At 44.4% G+C, this 18,736-nt stretch overlaps 1 protein-coding gene across 2 annotated transcripts; it reads right to left on the bottom strand.

The window, feature by feature from the left end:
- Nucleotides 1–505: 505 nt before the first annotated feature.
- ercc6 (excision repair cross-complementation group 6) lies at nt 506–17,601 on the bottom strand. Of its 2 annotated transcripts, none has more exons than XM_076974573.1 (20): nt 17,266–17,445; nt 16,629–17,045; nt 16,422–16,542; nt 16,161–16,269; nt 14,464–15,154; nt 13,231–13,362; nt 12,512–12,670; nt 11,183–11,318; nt 10,214–10,384; nt 8,661–8,837; nt 6,780–6,896; nt 6,602–6,697; nt 5,562–5,780; nt 4,628–4,738; nt 4,283–4,402; nt 4,061–4,155; nt 3,743–3,888; nt 2,813–3,515; nt 2,638–2,716; nt 506–2,539 (listed from the first exon to the last, which is right to left on the bottom strand). In XM_076974573.1, the coding sequence occupies exons 2-20, from the start codon at nt 17,033–17,035 to the stop codon at nt 2,102–2,104; spliced, it is 4,227 nt and encodes a 1,408-aa protein (XP_076830688.1). In that variant the 5' UTR covers nt 17,036–17,045; nt 17,266–17,445; the 3' UTR covers nt 506–2,101. The 2 variants fall into 2 exon arrangements, with proteins under 2 accessions (XP_076830688.1, XP_076830687.1); XM_076974572.1 differs by lacking the exon at nt 17,266–17,445 and adding an exon at nt 17,471–17,601 and having other exon boundaries at nt 507–2,539.
- Nucleotides 17,602–18,736: the final 1,135 nt, after the last annotated feature.

Below are 18,736 nucleotides of genomic sequence, written 5' to 3'. Positions count from 1 at the left end.
AATTTTGATTTTGTTCACAGCACGGGGTCCAAGGATTTATTTTCCTTTCTTGCGTAAATGATATGCAGCGGGACCCTTTCAATTACTTTTAAAACGCATGTGGGACTCCTAGCACAGACACGGTCGCACCTCGGCGCTGGAGATGAGGCTCCAAGTACCAGCTGAAATTTTGAAGTCAAGGGCGCGATTGGATGAAATCACATAAACGGCAAAAAAGGAAGTATAATGGCGCATAATTGGTTCTCTAATAGCATTACACAAGGATAATAGCCTGTTACGGCCCCCTGCACTATTAAGCGCTTCCCTGGCGTAAAACGTTTACGATATTAAGGGGGGAATATAATGATATTTTGGTTATTAAATGCATGTAATTAATTTATGCACCGCTGAAAATAAAGTTGGTATTATGACCTCGGCAGAAAGCATAGAAAAATTGAAATCAAATAACTTCAGAACTTCAGGGTGATTTTTTACATGTTTATTTTGCAGCTAGTCGTTCTAAAATAACATTTACTCCGCTGCTCAAAAGTTGATTTCGATGTCGGTAATATGTACATACATAAATAGCATTTGTGCCACATATTATTATTAATTATTATAATTATAATAATAATATACAATTGTGGACGCAGATTAAGCCTGCTGAATTTGCACTTATTTGTTTAATAGTGATATCCTTTGATCAATCTTCAACTACAAACTTTATCGTTCTTACAAACTATATTTCGGCCATTTCGTTAAAGCATTTTGCATTTTGACCTAATGACAAAATAAGGTACTTGTCGTAATATCTGAACATTTAAGGCCAGTTGTCTTACAGGTCACGCGCCGTTTCAGCACCACGGTCAGCAGCTTCTGCTCTGCAAAGTTTTACGTCATGACAGGCAATTGCATATTCACAAACTCCGTAAATTCATAACTCAGAATATTATAGTTCCAGAGTTTGACTGTAAATTACCCGTGCATTTCATGACATATAAGTGCGATTTTAAGTTGTTCTTATTGGTTACTGCAGTCCAAAAGCCAACACACATTCAAGGACAATCCAGGCAAACGATAACATAGCAACTGCAATTTCTAGTTCCCAAATGTCACAGATTGCACGGATGATTTCCAGAAAGAATCTATGTCAGGAACTAGTAACTTTTCAACTGAAATATTATGCGTTTTAACTTGTGATGAATAATTGTTTTTCGAGTAGCATGACAATGTCAACACAAGAAACTCACACAGAATGCTGCAATTATTCCCTAGCCAGTGAAATCTACTGTCATCAATAGGTCCTCATCCTCATCTTAGTAAGGGTGTAATATATGAGCCTTAAAACATTCAACTGGCAAAACAGGGAAGTTCTGAGCAAAAATGTATAAATATATTTGGACCACAGGTATCCTTTAACAGCTCGACAATAATAAAAAAGCAATAAAAACAAACAAAAAAAATTAAACAACAAACCAACCATACATTCCCTGACATTCGGGATCATTTGAGTTGCATGTATGTGTATAATATTACTTGTACTGACTTGCAAATCATTCAAGAACCAAGTTTTCATCATAAACAGATTATATGATTTCAGGTAGATATATTTACACCACTGGAATGTTTAAACCAATAAATGAACAAATATTAATGAAGACATTATTTGTACACATTGGTTCAAAACATAAACCTTTTTGCAAGAGGTAATGTAGATTTGAATGACTCACTCAAAGCTGCGAGCTTAAGAAAACGAACTGTAAGTTACAGTAAATCACAGTTGTATCGTAGCATTTTCTCCCTGAATGATGTTTTCCTTTTACAGTAATGTACCAATAGTCATCAAGTAAATCCCAGGTTTAACACAAAAATAAATTAATGCAGACCAGAAAGAAATAAACACCTCACCAATTACATAATCAGTAATAAAGTTCAAACCTTGCAATAGGTGAATTCCAAACTATGCAATGTTTTTAAAACACATTAAATTGAAACAGGTAACATTTCATGAAAAACAACTGCAGTGCCATAGATGGGAGTGTCCAGCCCTGCCACAGATGGTAGGAAATCGTTTTAGACATTATTGAAATATCTGCACCACAGCGTGTGTGTGCTACTTCCTTTATCTGTACGCCTCTTTCAGCTGCCACACACTCTCTTGCCCTTGCAGCCTGTGGAAGTCACAAATGTTCCTGAGTAGCTCCCTGAACACTGGCGTCTGCGTAGAGGACAGTCTGGGGGTGAAGTACTCCAGGATCTCCTTAGTGCTGGCCTGGCCGTCAACTCGGGCCTGGAAGGCCACGAAGTTCCTCAGGTCCACCAGCAGCTCATCATGTTCAGTAGATGGAGGTTCTGGAGTAGAAGACTGAATCATTGGCTCATCCTCCGCTTCTTCTTCCTGTGCCTGTGGAAAGCTGAGATGGTTCCTTGCCTTCATTCTGGCAAGTAGTGAGGATGAGGAGAGGGAGGCTGAAACTGAATCTTCGTCCACTCCCTCTCCACTGAAGTGAGCAGCAGGTCCAGATTTCTTGATGCCGGACTTCTTTATAATTTCTGCATCCTAAAGAAATGTGCAATAGATTCAATTATAAATAAGTCAAGACTTATTTTTTATTTTACATAAACATAAAACATAAAATCTTGTTTTGCATTTTTTACCTTGCACTTCTCCGAGGTTTGTTGTGTTGTGTCAAATGACTGGGTGAAAAGAGGGTTCTTCTTCTGGCCAAATCGTTTTCTGCAAAAGAGACACAGTACAATGATGCCTCTTCACCCTGCTCTCAATCTGGAGAAAGACAGGCCTGTGGTTCTGTGGAGGGTCCGGCTCTCTTACCTGGCCACTGCTGGTGTGGATCCCCTGGAGAAGGGCAACCTACAATTCTGCCTGGAGACTCTCAGAGCTTTCAGAGCATCTTGAGCAACACGGTTGGCCTCAGCCTCCACCAAGACGTAGTCCGGGTTTGACGCCTCCATGATCGTGTCATGTTTCATGATGCTGTGGACCCCTGACTTCTTGAAGAGCTTGGCAAGAACATAGTCGTCGTTCTTCTTCTCGTCTTTCGTCTCCTCCTGCTCGTCGCTCTCCTCTCGCTTGCACCTCTTCTTCCTCACCAGGTGAGAGACGCGATGGCCTTCGAAGCGGGCGTCCTCCCGACGCTGGCGTTTCCTGGGCTTGTGCCCGTCCGAGGTGGCACTCTCGGCAGCTGCTGTGACACAGTGCTTCTTCTTCTCTCGGTGTTTCTGAGGGCTGCTGGCATCACACCGCTGCCGTCCTGGACTCACGCTTAATGAGCTTTCAGCAGAGTTCGCTTTGGATTTTGCACTTAAAGGGTCACTTTCTTTTTTAGGATTATTGCTAGATTGATCGCTGAGAATTGGCAAGTTTGATTGCTCAGACAAAGCTTTTTGGTCGTCTACATGCGCTGCAGAAGACCGGGCCTGCCCTGACTTCGACAGTTCCTGTCTTCGAAGGTGCTTTGACCGAGGAGGATGAAGGGTCTTGTGTCTGTTTGGGATCTGTACATCAGAACCAGTCCCTAAGCACAGAGGTTGCACAACAAAAAGATCAGTATATGCATACCATGAGCTAAGATCATTAATTAATTTGATTTTATTAACTTATGATTAAAATTTGTAGAACTTCACTTTTGAGTGATTAATGAGTGACCGGCAAACTGTGATCAAATTATACGCCAACCAAGAAAATGATCATACTTTTCAGATGAGAATTTAATACAGCGCTAGCCCTGATGAACATTATTACCTGCAAATATTGCACTGGTCTCAGTTCCCTGGGAGCCATCTGGATTGCTAAGTGTGAAAAGCTCATAAATGTCATTTGACTTGAAAAACCGACGCTGCTTGGGATCTTTGAGAACTCGATTGGTGAGGAACTGTTTGAAGATTTGTCTGTGAAAATAGACAAAGAAAAGCACCACATTACTTTTTAGCAATCTCTCAGACAAAACCCACCCTAGGCCCCCATTCCTGAAACCTAAGCCCAGTAGAGCATTTCACCAGTATGAGAGCAGGATATGCCACAGGGACAACTACTCTGAAACCTGCACGGCAGACAGCTAACCTGTGGTATATCTTCTCTTCAATGGTCCCAGCGGTCAGCAGTCGGTAAACAGTCACATGCTGTTTCTGTCCTATCCTCCAAGCACGCTCACGAGCCTAAGGGCAGGAGACACGTGTGCTGGAGTCAGACCTCCTACTGAGAGCATCCAGTCGACAGCTGCATCAAAGCAGCAGAGATTAATGGACCAAAAAGAGCCGTGTTGGTGGTGGTGGTGTTGCATACCTGCGTGTCTGTACTGGGGTTCCAGTCTGGGTCGTAGATGATAACCCGGTTGGCGCCGGTCAAGTTGACGCCTAATCCACCCACTCGGGTTGTCAGAAGGAAAATGAAGATATCCTTGTTCTGCAGAAAATTTGAGAGGAAACTATAGTGTTTTTTCCCCCGAGGACACATCAGAGTAAACGTTTCTCAAAATTATAAACCATTAAGGGATAAAAAATAAATAAATAAAATGGTGAACTTAATCATAATTCACATCATCACACTTTAGATCCTCATCTTGGAGTAACGGAGATATCTGTTAAAAGTGCAGCGCGACGGGCAAGACCGATCAATAATCTTCTTCACCTCGTTGTACTGAGCTATGAGAGGCTGCCTGGAAGCAATGGTGGTGGTGCCGTCCATTTTGAGGTAGGAGTATCCGTTTTCCCTCACAAACAGCTCCAGGATCTCCAACATCTGTGTGTGTGTGTGTGTGTGGGAGAAATGGTTTCAGACAGAGCACTGAGAACAGGATTAGTGCTAATAGGATTAAGGGAGATTAATATTACATGTACAGAAGTACCAACTGTGTGGGTTTTAGGTTCTCTCTGAAGCCAAATCTCATTTCTATTGAACAAAGACAGCTGGGTCCTGACAGACACCCTACAATGCAATAAGGGCTCATAATGAATTCTATTAGAGGGAAAAATGACATAATAACTTTATTGGTGCTTTAGTGGCTTCTTCTGGAGATACAGCAAGTGCATCTTGTCCATCAATACACAGGTGTGTTCACATTTCTTTACTTAAAACATGTCCACTGAGGCAAAGGATAAATGGCTGCTTTTAGTGGAAGTTGAATGAAAAAAAAAAGGCAAAATGAATCCTTTCAACTTTGTAATCTTTTTAATCTGCTACCTTAATACAGCTACAGTTTCCTCAGAGGTAGGTGGCTATCTGAAAGCTTATTACAATGGTGTTATATTGTGGAAAACCTCACCATGCAAGGGATTGAGCTGAATCTTTGCAGCCCTTAAAATGCTTTCACAGTTGTCTGCCAGATTCCCTTTCTCCTGTATCGATATAATCATCCTATGGCTCAGGTTTATCAATTTTTTCTCAAGCCATTCATAATACAGAGCGCAAATCATGATTTAAGTAATGGAAAATATTGACTTCTTGAGGAAGCTCACTCCTGGTCTTTCACCAAATGTCCCGCCAAAAATCTGTCTTGTGAATCTCAACCTCTCTGCTCCACCTTCTCAGTGTGTGTGTGTACAGTTTTGCCAGGAATACTGACCTGTCTGGACTGGGTGAAGAGTAAAACTCTGTGTCCCTGTTTGAACCAGATCCTGAGCAGAGACTCCACTACGATCAACTTGCCCGAGCGCTTCCAGTGGCCAAAGTGTTCCTCCTCGGTCAGGTCCTCCTCGGGAATCCCCTTCAGCAAGCGCGGGCCGCCACTGAACAGGTCCGGATGGTTACAGATTTTCCTCAGGGCTATCAGACCCGAGAAAACCTGAGCAAAGAACATTTGGGAAGACCAAAAAAATGGAAAACGGATTTGTTCAATCAAAGAAACCCTTTCAATAAAACAGTAATCATGGAGGCCTTAATGAATTCAATTGATTTAATAATAAGGGTCATTGAGCAGGTTAAAGTAAAAAGAAGTCTCTTACTTCAGAGAATTCAATGGTCCTTGCATTATATATGTGGGTTAATGGACTACTGTGACCACAAAAGGGGTTTGTAAACTGCACTAAAGTCATATAGCTTTTGCTTCCGTACACAATTAGGGCTCTTTGATGAATAGCTTAATTGTGAAAAACTCATGACACTGCGGACATGAAGGTAAAATTCATAGATTTATAGTCTACTGGCCCCATGTGAATGAAAAAAGGAAAAAAAGTGAAATCTTTAACACGGACTGACACGAGATTCCTTTGCAGAATTAGCAATCCCATAATTCCCCACACTTTTGAAGAAGGCAATCTACAATGGTGCTTCTGCGCTGGCAGTAGAGAGTGTGTGGTGCTGAATAATGAATAAGACTCTCTCTCTTCCCAGAGCAAATACATCCACAGGAAGTGAAAACACCATGTGCTAACATTTTATTTGGCTACTTCATTTGTAGGTCACCTACAATCTTTCACTCACTGATCAGGACTTCGTTATCTATTGGCATCTCTACAGACTCAACATGGATGTTTTGTCAGGTTATAAATAGCTATCTTAGTGTTAGCACCTGTTCCCCCATTCAAATTACTCCCACTCTATAATTTCTGTACCTCACTGTTGGATACAAACATGGAGTCCACAGGAAGTTAATACTGTAATCACCTGCATGTCCCCATTCAGAATCTGATACACTTCCTTGGAATCCAGAAAGTTCTGATAGACTTGCCGCTGATCTTCAGTTAATCTGCAGAACAGCACCTGGGAGAAAAATACAAACACTCAGAGTCATATTTATTCACGCAGAGCGTTTTGATATGGACTGCTTAGGTGATCTGCTAACCTGCTCGTTTTTATCCGGTAACGAGAGATTGGCCTTCACGTCTGCCTTCATCCTTCTCAGCAGGTACGGGTTGATGCTGTCCCGCAGGACACACGCACACTTGTAGGCCGTCTGCACCTGGACTCAAAAAGCAGGCGGGCAATGGTGAGACCTGGGTGTGTCTCCCAGTACGAGCAGCTACGGCTGGGACGTCAACGTCCGTCCCTTCGCTGCATCTCGGAGACGCTTTGTGGTAAATATCGGCTGCTAAGCGATGGCGAGCGCGCGTGAGCTTTATTACGTGTGAGCGGAGCGACGTGTCCTCGGGCACGTGAGCAACGGCCCACCTTTTCCTTTCCTTTCAGCAGATTGACGCATTAAAGATTCATAAGAGTGCTGCTGGACTCCAGAGGGGGCCCGCACGCTTTTAACAATAATGTCCTCCTGATCCAGTGTTAGGCCAAATGCCATTTAGCAGTAATTTAAAGGGATCCGCAGATCAAAAGGAAAGACGGTCAGCAGACCTGCAAAACACTGCAGGGCGCAACGAAGCTGGATTAGAGCTCGCTCGAGGAGACAAAAGGATCCGGCCCAGGGGGGTGAGGAGGGAGAGCAGGGGGCAGGACCGTGTGCCCAGGCTGCCGGACCAGATGCTGCAGGAATGGACGAGGCTCGTGGGCGAAACCGTAGCAGGTCCATCCCTCACTGCTGATTAACTCCAGTGGAATATCAGGACAGACACCGGGGGAGCATTTCCGATCCACACAGAACCAACCGTCGGAGAACGTTTGCCAAGGACGTACTGCTTTACGATTTCAATTATACCGATATTTTGCCTACGAATGCCTCCTCCTTTAAAAAACGTAAGTCGTTAGAAGCTTGACCGCGTTTGTTTAGATAGAAAAGTAAACCGTTTCTGACTACAATTAATCTTAATCTAGCCTCTACAATCCTCCAGGGAGTGCACTTTTACGTTGATACCACTTTATCAAAAACACCTTGTTGGTGTACAGGTAGAATCTACAGCCCAACTGTCGCCAGGTCCAAATTGCGTCAATCATCCTCCAACCAATCGCAGGCTGTTTCTGACCACAGGAGGCAGCTGCACGTCTGGGGAGCAGGCGGCCATAATGGCAGCACGGCCCTGTTGATCTAAACCAACGCAGAGGTGTAAAAACAGCTGTACAGGCCTGAGAAAACAGAAGCAGCTCAACACCCACAGGTGCAGGTCTACCTATCCTTTTATTACCACAGTCCTTATATCGTCAAATGCTCCATACAGTGCAAGAGGGCTTTAGGCCCTTTCAAAGGGGACATAAAAACTGCGTATTATTAAAGTGGATAATAAGACTACATCTACATTCCATCCACATTACCGATGCTGCCGTTGGCTGCCTGCAAAAAATTGCGATTTAATTATTTCATTAGATGGCAGTAGTTTATAAGCCACTGTGGGAAGGAGTATTGAAAAATGTCCTCAGCAGAAGTACTTGTCACATTAGAGAGAAATGACCTGAAATCCCATCAGGTATAACTAAAGGTACTCCAGGACACAAGACTGCCAGTGACATGAATGTGCTTTATTCAACTTGTCCAAAAGAAGATAAAAAAGTTCAAAATACCAGCTCAAGATTCCACAGATTATCGCCACCAAACACTGTGGGTACACTGTCCAGCTTCCGCTGTGCTACTGTGTTTCCGCGGTGCGGAAAACCATATTTATATACACATACACTTTCTGAAATACACACTGATTAGTTATTAAATATATAGTTTTTGATTCCTTAACACATGTTTGTGTGATTGGAGATTATATGCTGTGAGTAAATGAATGCTGTAATGTTTGCTCTAGTGAGTGACGTGGGATTATGTGGGATTACAGGACTTTTGGTATGGGCTCACCTGCACTGGAGAGGCATTGGAATATCCTCCCATGGTGATGGGCACCGAGAACTGCTCCATGAAGACTGGCAGAGTGCCCAGTTTGCCTGGGAACACAAAGTCGAAGAGGGACCACAACTCCTTCAGGTTGTTCTGCATGGGTGATCCGGACAGGATGAAACGGTGAGGCGTCCGGAACTGGAGATACAAGAGCAGAGACACAACACAGCTGAGACAGCCTGGCAGCCTGGAGACACAGCTCAGACAGCCTAGAGACACAGCTCAGACAGCCTGGAGACACAGCTCAGACAGCCTGGAGACACGGCTCAGACAGCCTGGAGACACAGCTCAGACATCCTAGAGACACAGCTCAGACAGCCTGGAGACACGGCTCAGACAGCCTGGAGACACGGCTCAGACAGCCTAGAGACACAGCTCAGACATCCTAGAGACACAGCTCAGACAGCCTGGAGACACGGCTCAGACAGCCTAGAGACACAGCTCAGACATCCTAGAGACACAGCTCAGACAGCCTGGAGACACGGCTCAGACAGCCTAGAGACACAGCTCAGACATCCTAGAGACACAGCTCAGACAGCCTGGAGACACGGCTCAGACAGCCTAGAGACACAGCTCAGACATCCTAGAGACACAGCTCAGACAGCCTGGAGACACGGCTGAGACAGCCTGGAGACACGGCTGAGACAGCCTGGAGACACGGCTGAGACAGCCTGGAGACACGGCTGAGACAGCCTGGAGACACAGCTCAGACAGCCTGGAGACACAGCTCAGACAGCCTGGAGACACAGCTCAGACAGCCTGGAGACACGGCTGAGACAGCCTGGAGACACGGCTGAGACAGCCTGGAGACACGGCTGAGACAGCCTGGAGACAACTCAGAGAACCTAGAGACACAGCTGAGACAGCATGGAGACACAGCTGAGACAGCCTAGAGACACAGCTGAGACAGCCTAGACACAGCTCAGACAGCATGAAGACACAGATCAGACAGCCTAGAAACACAGCTGAGACAACCTAGAGACACAGCTGAGACAGCCTAGACACAGCTCAGACAACCTAGAGACACAACACTTCATGCATGAACTCATAGAAAAACAAGCAAGAAAGTCTGAGTCCAACGCAGATAAAACATATCTGAGCCTCACTGGGTTAAGCAAACCATAGGAAGAATGTGCAGGTAACAATAATCAGGAATCATTTTAGAATCAAAACTCTTTACGATACATTAGGCCTAAAAGCACCATTAGCTTCAGTTTATTCAATACTAAATCGAAGTGATGTGGAATTTCCAATGGATTTTTTTTAATATAGTGATCTATAATGCTACAGCACACATAAATTAATTAGGTAGAGGGAAGCATGATGGCTGAGCAGGCTAAGCTACAGACCAGGGTGGCGACTTGCATTACCAGTGAGTGTTGTGAATTTCTGTAATAGCAACATGCAGAACGCTTTTCCACCTCCATCACCTAGTTAGAACCGTAAGGATGCTGCTCCTGTCTCCAGTCGCCCTGAGCCCCCTGGTGGCCCCGGGGAGTAAATCCCGCGCTTACCTGTTTACACGCCACAGTGATGCCAGCGTTGGGGTTCCTGATCTTGTGGCCCTCGTCCAGGATGACGTAATGCCAGTCGTATTTCTGAATGTAGTCTTGCATGATGCGAACGTACGAATACGACGTAATCAGGACGCCGTGAGCCTCGACCATCTCCGGGATCAGCTTCTCCTGAAAAAAAATATAATAAATAAAATCATTCTCCATCAGCTGACAAAAGCGTTCACGGGGGCTGTCATGACTAGACGACCTGTGGTAGGCCTCAGTCTTCCTCAGAACCTCTAGGCTACACATTCACCTCCAAGCTGCATGGCAAAAACCTCAAGTGAATTCCAATTAAAAGCACACCAGCCATGTAACCCCCCCCCCCCCCCCTCTCGTCCCCCCCCCCCCCTCGTCCCCCCCTCCCCATGTTACTTTGTAGCCAATTAATAAGGTGCATCTGTTCGGGGCCGGTGTTGGTGTGAGCATGAAAACTCTGTCATTAGGCACAAAAGCAGCACAAACGTGTCTCTAAGACCCCCCCACCCCCCCACCCCAAGCTCCTGAGACCAATCCTCCTCCTAGAGGGCAAAGCACGGACTGCCAGGCAACAGCCCCCATTAATCACTGTGTCAGGTGGGAGGGGGGGTTTTAGAGAGGAGCACTCAGAGTAAACACTTGACAGAGGCCCTACAGCACCTCCAGATACCATAGCTTTAATTAATTTAACATTTCCTTGGAGCAAAATCTACTCCACACTCAGATATCTGCTTACAGGAGAGAAAAAAAACATGACGTTGGCTTAAACGCTACAGCCACGGTTCTCCATCTCAGTCTCGTTGTCGCGTTGGGTGTCAGTGTGGGGAAACTTTAGCTCTACAGGAACATTTTCACCACACCACATGGCCCCCCCAGGACAGAGGACATCACCTCGCACTAGGGGGCGCCATGGCCCCCACTCGTTTCGGGGACACAAGTTCCACGCACCTTCTTGTTGTTGAAGGAGCCCGTTTCGTGCAGGACGGCCACCCGGAACGGAGGCCACCAGGTGTGGAACTCCTTGACCCACTGATGCATGACCGTGGCTGGGCACACAATGATGGTGGGACCCAAGCCAGCGTACCTGCATAGGGAAGCACGTGGTGGTGATTTTCACTCTTCCTACACTTCATTCAGGACCTTCTGTTACACACTTTATGCAGAACTCTATACCAAATCAAAGCTGTGGTGTGGTAAATGTATACGATGAATATTAAACACGAATAAGTGGAAACGCTACAGTAAGAAAATTACTCAACTATGTAACCCAAGTTTTCTAAACAATCTGCTCAACGGTGAAGATCTTCGTGGCCAGAGGATCCCAACACAGCACGAGAAAAGTGCGCTAGACACTGTATATTCCTGAAAGGAGACGCTGTTCTTGCACATTCTCAACCCAAAGCCACTGCGTGGGGGCCAAAGTGCAGGAGAGAAACGCAGCAGGTTCAGACCGAACGAGGAGGTCATGAACCTCACGCTGAGGCCAGGACAGCACAGGGCTCCCATGCGTACCCGCCAATGGAGATGAATCGACAAAATGCACTAAATGGCTCTAGGAGCATTACGGAACGGTATGATATTCCGGACCACGGCATCCATTGATATTGAGCCGTAATTGAGTTTGCAAACAATCAATTTGTGGATGGGCGACGCCAGACATAGTATTATTGAGCAGTCAGGAAGCTCCCACCCTGAGTGAAGCTCTGAGAAACAAAAAGGCACTACCTTAAACGTATTTAATTATGTGTTTCATGTTTAATCCCCCCCCCCCCCCACAGCTGCTCTCATTTCATGTCCTTGTTCTTCCTTTGATGTCGCCACTAAGAGAATTAGAGGGATATCATAATTGAAACGTCTTTAATAATTCACGCCAAACCTCTCTCCACCAGCAATCCAGCTGCTGAAATATTCATTGCAATCAAGACTTTCAGTCTGAGAGGGTGGGAGTGGCATCAGCCACTGAGTGTGAGTGTGTGTGTGTGTGTGTGTGTGTGTGTGTGTGTGTGTGTGTGTGTGTGTGTGTCTGTGTGTGTGTTCTCTGAAAAGAAAATATGTGAGAAAACGTAGAAGGTTAAATAACGTGATTTTGATTTCTGAATGCTGCAAATGTGTCTACATACTTCTGAGACACAGATAGTAGAAATAAACAGGAGACAATGAGCAGTCGCTGGCTAAATTGACCCCCGTGTTGCATTAGTGGGCCACGCAGAGCAGGACAGTGTACGCAGGTGAGAGTGAAGGCATGGTTAAAGGGCCGGGCAGCGCGGGGTCTCTTGCCTGTAATTGGAGCCGCGTGTCCTCAGCTTGCTGTAGCTCAGGCCTGCCAGGAAGGCAATTACCTGGATGGTCTTGCCAAGGCCCATTTCGTCTCCCAGAATGCCTCCCGCCTGCTGGCAGTGCAGCTCCCACATCCACCTGACACCTGTCTGCTGATACCTGGATGACAAAAGCAGGCATGTAGGACAAAACGCCAGCCCAGCACAACACAAACACCACACCTGATCAATTAATCATACAGCCATTAGCTCTATTGATTCTAAATAAATGGCCTGTAAGTGTTGCCCGACTGATGTGTTGTTAAACTAGCCACGGTACAATAGCTGCGGCTTCCTGTTGTAAGCCTAGAGCCCCTAACATGCGTCACAGTAACTCCACTGGTCAGACAGAGACAGAGGGAGAGAGGGAGGGAGGGGGGAGAGAGAGAGAGAGAGAGAGAGAGAGAGAGAGAGAGAGAGAGATAGCTCTCATTAAACTGCTTCATGCTCTTATCGAAGCTCTGTGTTTTAGACATTATTCCTGCAATATACATCTAAATCTTTAAAATCTTTTGCGTAAAAGGATAAATATCCATCCTATTTATCAATCAACAAGCTTACAGTGTGACGACTACCTTTGGGAAAAGAATAGCTGTGCTCTAAATAAATGAAATGCACTACACGCTTCTTTGCAAGCCAATTTCTCAAATGCCATGTGGAGTGTAAGTCCCTCTTCCTCACTTGAAGAGCTTCTTCCAGAGGAAGCCTGGCATCTTGAAGCCTTCGTCAAACTCGGCATCGCTCTCCTCAGACTCGTCCTCTCCGGCTCGTCTCTTCTGTTCCTTCTCCTGGAGCCTCTGTCTCTTCCACTTCCTGCAGGACGACACTCACTACTTTACTGAAAGGGCCCCCCGTGCTTGTGTTGACATGATGCTCCATCCAGGTCTTGGCTGGCCAAACACACCCTTACGCTATTCCACCGCTGACATTCTTAATTTGCCTCGGCAAGCACTGTTTAAAAAGGACCACCTCAGGGAAGCTTTGCTTCAGTGTTCGTGCTACTGTATGGGCAGGTAGGCTTAGCCCCAGGCCCCTTGGTTTAATTTCCTAGTCCGTCTGAGAAAAGGAGTGGGAGAGAGAGAGAGAGACTGAGAGACAGAGACAGAACGAGAGAATGGAGAGAGAAAGAGAGAGAGAGAGAGAGAGAGAGAGAGAGAGAGAAAGAGGCCATGGCTCTGGCTTAGTTAGCTCCCTCGCAATCATTCTTGCAGGGCAGTTTTAATTGAACCACTTCTGGCTGCAGGGATACAGCAGTTAGTGGCAGTGTCATCACGGAAGCAAATTAAGATTGATACAGACAATTAGGAGTTTGAGCTCCCCAAGAAAGGTGTGAGGAGAGGAGTGGAGGAGAAAAAAAAATCCATCTTCATTTGTGCCTTGTCCTGTCACTCCACAATGAAACTGTTCCCTTTATCTGGGGCTTCCGAGACTGCACTTGTAATTAAGTCAAGACTAAGCATTGGTTCAGTTAATTACGTTTTTTTTTCTCTTCTTTCTTTCTCCCCTCCCCCATGTCCTCCCGTTCCACACTGTAGTGCCAGCAGCATCCTGAAATGTGTGGCTGCACTCCGTCCAATTCGCAGTGCAGGAAGTATGGAGAAAGAGACTGTGCCAACTCAATTTTCTTACTATAAATAAAAATTCTCAATCTTGTTAGTTTTGGTACCATTCATTTTCACATTAGCATTGTGGAATAAATACATGCATGTTATAATGAGAAAAAAATATGAATAGAATCTGAATTTGCTTAGTCAAGGAACAGCTGCCAATCTCTTCAATGGATTATCTGTTCCAGCACACACAGTAAGCAAAAGATGGTTAATCATTAACTAAACATTAACAAACAAACAGTTAACCAGGAAACGTCTTACGTATTTACGTACGTTTTGGCTGAGGCGGCCCTGTTAATCTTACCTAATCCTCTGCCTGTAGTATTCAATGTTGCCATCATCCTTGTCCTTCTTCACCTTGCCTCTTCTCCCAGAGTCTTCATCGTCCGAGCTGCTGGGACAGTATTCGTCACTCTCCTCCACTCTGCTTGGCTTCCTGCGTTTGGCCTCATGGTTCTTCGTGTAGGGCTTAAGCTCATATGACTCATCTTCATCCGGCCGGAACTCATCGTCTCGGTCTGGTTCCTCGGGGTCCATGAGCTCATCACTCGGGACGTACTCTGAGCCCTCGCTGTCCCCGTCCCCGTCTCTACACCCCTTCCTCCTGGTCTGGGGAATCTCTTTCTCGACCTTAGGCCTGGCTTTGGGGTGAGCCTTTAGGGCAGTCCTCTGAAGCTTCCGCATACGTTTCTGCAGTTTCTTATCTTGCCTAGAGACGGCACCATTCTTCTGAGGTTCTGCTAAGGGAGTCTTGGTGGCCTTCTTCCTCTTCTTCTGAACCGGTTTCTTCCTCTTCTCTGCCATCATGGCCTGGTCGGCAAGGTACCTGTCGAAGCCCGAATCCTCGCTGAGCATCAGTCTGCGTGGTTCCTTCTTCTCCTGCTTCTGAGGAATCCTTGTGCCAAATGGCGTCATGTGACCTGTGCGGATGAGCTCTTCCCACTCCGACTCCTGCGCTGGCATGAGCATGCTGCCCAGCGTGGATGGGCCTGCCTCTGTCTCACACACACACACACACACACACACACACACACACACACACACACGGTTACTGAATCAAATTTTGGTGGTGTTAAGCCCCTATCACTATTGCTTTCATCTGTCAGTGGTCTTACCAGTTCCTGACCTAAGGAAATTCAGGAGTGCAGTCTATCAAGTATCTAGTGTGTGTTGCAAAAGCATTATTAAGAAAGAAATTTAAAGACCATGTATAGGTGAAATGACACAAATGTCACTATTTGGTTAAATTACATACAGGGTTGAACTATGATCAAATGCCTTTTGCTATTATTATTGCAATAAATAAGGTGACGATATTCTTTTATAAGTTGTTAATACTAATATTATTTAAGATGATAAAAATAAATAAAAATGATTATAGAGAGCCTGTGAATAACATCCAGTGCTGTCTCATTACAACACATGTGATTGGATTATTTACTTATCTAGACACTATACAAAAATATGTCACTCATAGTTTATCATGTTTTTCTAGTCTCTCTGATGTACTGTTCAAACCTGAAACAAATCTCAAATTTCAGGTTTGAACAGTACATCAGAGAAACTAGAGAAACATGGCAAACTATGATATATAACACATATTTGTGTGGTTAAAATGGCAGGTATCATAATACCACACTATTTCATACAACATAACTGACACAGTTAGATTGACTGTCTGATTATTGATTGATATTGATTACTAAGTCAGAGTGACATAGTCTCATAATTTCTTGTGAGAATGAGAGGAAAACATGTAAACAAATATGAAGGAACCCACAAAGGCATATCACGTTTCATTGTACAGTTCACGAAACAAAACACTAGCCTAAATGGTTTAGTCTACTGTGAGGTAATAGAAAATGTATCCTAAAACTAACGAAAGAAATGCCGCATACAGACCAATGCAGCTGACTTCACGCTAAACATCCCTGCTAACAAAAGAGCTGCATGTGCTGACCTGTGGCCAGTGCTGCGTGTATGACTATATTTCAATCTTACCTTCATCATCCTCAGTCAATAACTCTGCTTCAAGCTTCTGGATGTCCTCTCCTCCAAGTATGGCCTGTAATCGCCTCTGCTTGGCTCGGATCTTTTTTAACTGCTTCTCCTGTAAATTATGAGGTTTATAATCGTACCCTCGTGCTGATACAGTAGAAGCTCCCAAACATCTTACCTTGTATTTTTTTATTATAGAGTCTGTAATGTACGAGTGTAAAACACGGTCATATAATTTGGACTAAGAGGCAAAGGTTTAATTACCTTGTTTTCCTTTTGCCTTTTGACAGACTCGATTTTCCGACTGATGTCCTTGCTGGAGGCAGCATATGGAGTGAGCTGTTCTAATATTTTGTTGATGTGTTTTAGAGCACTTGTGCATGACCTAAAAAGATGCAACATAAGACACAGAGATTCAGGATATACTAGTATTAGTATAGTAGAGGTAGAGGCAGAGCTTCACCTCCATACCTAACATCGTCCAATACAGACTCATATTCCTTCTCCGCCTCAGCCTTGGCTGCGGTCTGGTTGGCCTCCTGGATGGCTCTGTCCACCTGCTCCAAGACCCCCTGCTCCAGGACATGCTGATCGTAGACGGCTACCCCCAGGCCCTGGAGCTCGGTGGCCTGGGCGCTCTGAGCAACTGCCTGGATCTCCTGACGGTTGATCTGGAGTAGGAGCTGGGATCTCTTGGAGTTCTCTGCTCCAGCGTTCTCGGGGCAGGCTGCTGCTGGTTCTTCATGGCTACTCGCCAGGGTGGAGAGGCCAGGGGTCCCAATGTTAATGGCATTATCCTCTTTATGTCCTGGTGTCAGAGCACTGACTGGACTGGATAGTGATGGAAGGTCTTGCTCCTCATTATTATCTATTGGCATTTTAATATAGCTGCAAACAGGGATGGTGACATCAAAATGTAGTATGAGGAATTCGTTGTAATTGACAGTATTATGTCATAACATCACCTAGTGGACATAAACACATTGTTCCTATTCAAAATGCTTTATATCTAGCTAGTTAACTAGCGAAACCCAATTAACTAAGATAAAGGAAGCAAATATAAAGACGTCAAATGAATCTAAACTCAAAGTTGACTGTATATAACTACCTGGTGAACTACAATCACGTTATTTCTCTCCTGTGTTCGATGTGGGTGCGAACTGCTACTTTCTTGTTATTGTTAGCTAGCTAGCTAGCCTTGCTTGCTAACCTACCATAGCAAGTTAACAAAAAAAACTTTATATTTAAGCGTCCTACAAGCTTTTGATATACCGTTAACTGGTGAACAAGATTGTTTTCAGACAACAACAAACCTTTCAGACGACCCCAATCTGTTTAAACGTTTATTGTTATACAATGATATCCATTTGGAGACTACCCCTAAGTGTACTACTCTCACATAGCACGAAGACAAGCTAGTTACACAACCAGCGAGCCACGTACAGCAGCGTGAAGTGTGAAACCGCTACCATGATGATACCAGAAAATATTCAAAATAAAAGTACCTATCTTTAAAGGGGCTGGAACCAGAGACCGGTCTCTGGCTGGAACACAGGTAAGTAAATTGCTTCCCACCACTGATCAAATACTTCAAAGTTATTGCAACACAAAACATATACAAACATAAAGGATACATTATATTTTTTTAATCTCTTCTCTTGTCTTCGTGACCTAGAATATTTGAAAAACAATGTCGTTACACCCTTGCCTAAGCCTTTCTTACTCAAGACATTAGCGCCAATGGAATGATTTTGAACCCATTAGCGGTTTTGTTTGTATGCCACTCAACATGACCATGATATGCAAAAGACAGGGCAAAACAACAACCATACTACTACTACTAAAATCAAATCAAATCAAATATATTTGTATAGCGCTTTTCACAACATATGTTGTCACAAAGCGCTTTACAGGATTTACAAGGTTAACTATACTATGGGTCCAAATCTACTACTACTACTACTACTACTACTACTACTAATAATAATAATAATAATAATAATAATAATAATAATAATAATAATAATACGATTTATGATCGTATTGATGATAATATGATGATAATAATAAAACGTGTCAAATAAGTTGTTCGCGTGTAGCATGGCTATTTTAGGAGCACAATATGTATAGACAATATGTATAGACATTTTTGTATATAAAAAAGTAAAAGCAACAGGATCATTTTGTTTCATCGTGCCAAGCACAAAATATTAAGTGATTGTGAACATCTGAGACCTTTACCCACTCTAAATATCGGTTAGTGCGGACCCGTGGATTCTGACGAAAGCTATATAAGTATATGGCATACGTAAGCAGTACGCACTAGATTCTGTAGTACGTTTTGCTCAACCGTTAAAGCAGGACGTTTTTTTCAGTATGCGTACAACCTCGGACACTACGGAACTCTGACGTAGTAGTCAACGTCATCACGTCGAGTCTGTTAAGCAGCTCGTTTCCATGGTTAATATCCACGTCAAAACATGATGCCGGAAGCAAGGTGTACACGGTTATCACTGCTGCAATTGTTTTGGACACAATCTTGTGAAGTTATATATATAATCTTGTGAAGTTATATACAT

The sequence above is a fragment of the Brachyhypopomus gauderio genome, chromosome 15 (genome assembly GCF_052324685.1).
Source record: "Brachyhypopomus gauderio isolate BG-103 chromosome 15, BGAUD_0.2, whole genome shotgun sequence".
NCBI classification, from domain to species: domain Eukaryota; kingdom Metazoa; phylum Chordata; class Actinopteri; order Gymnotiformes; family Hypopomidae; genus Brachyhypopomus; species Brachyhypopomus gauderio.
The sequence above is the reverse complement of the archived record's forward strand: the minus strand, read 5'-3'. Positions and strand labels throughout refer to the sequence as shown.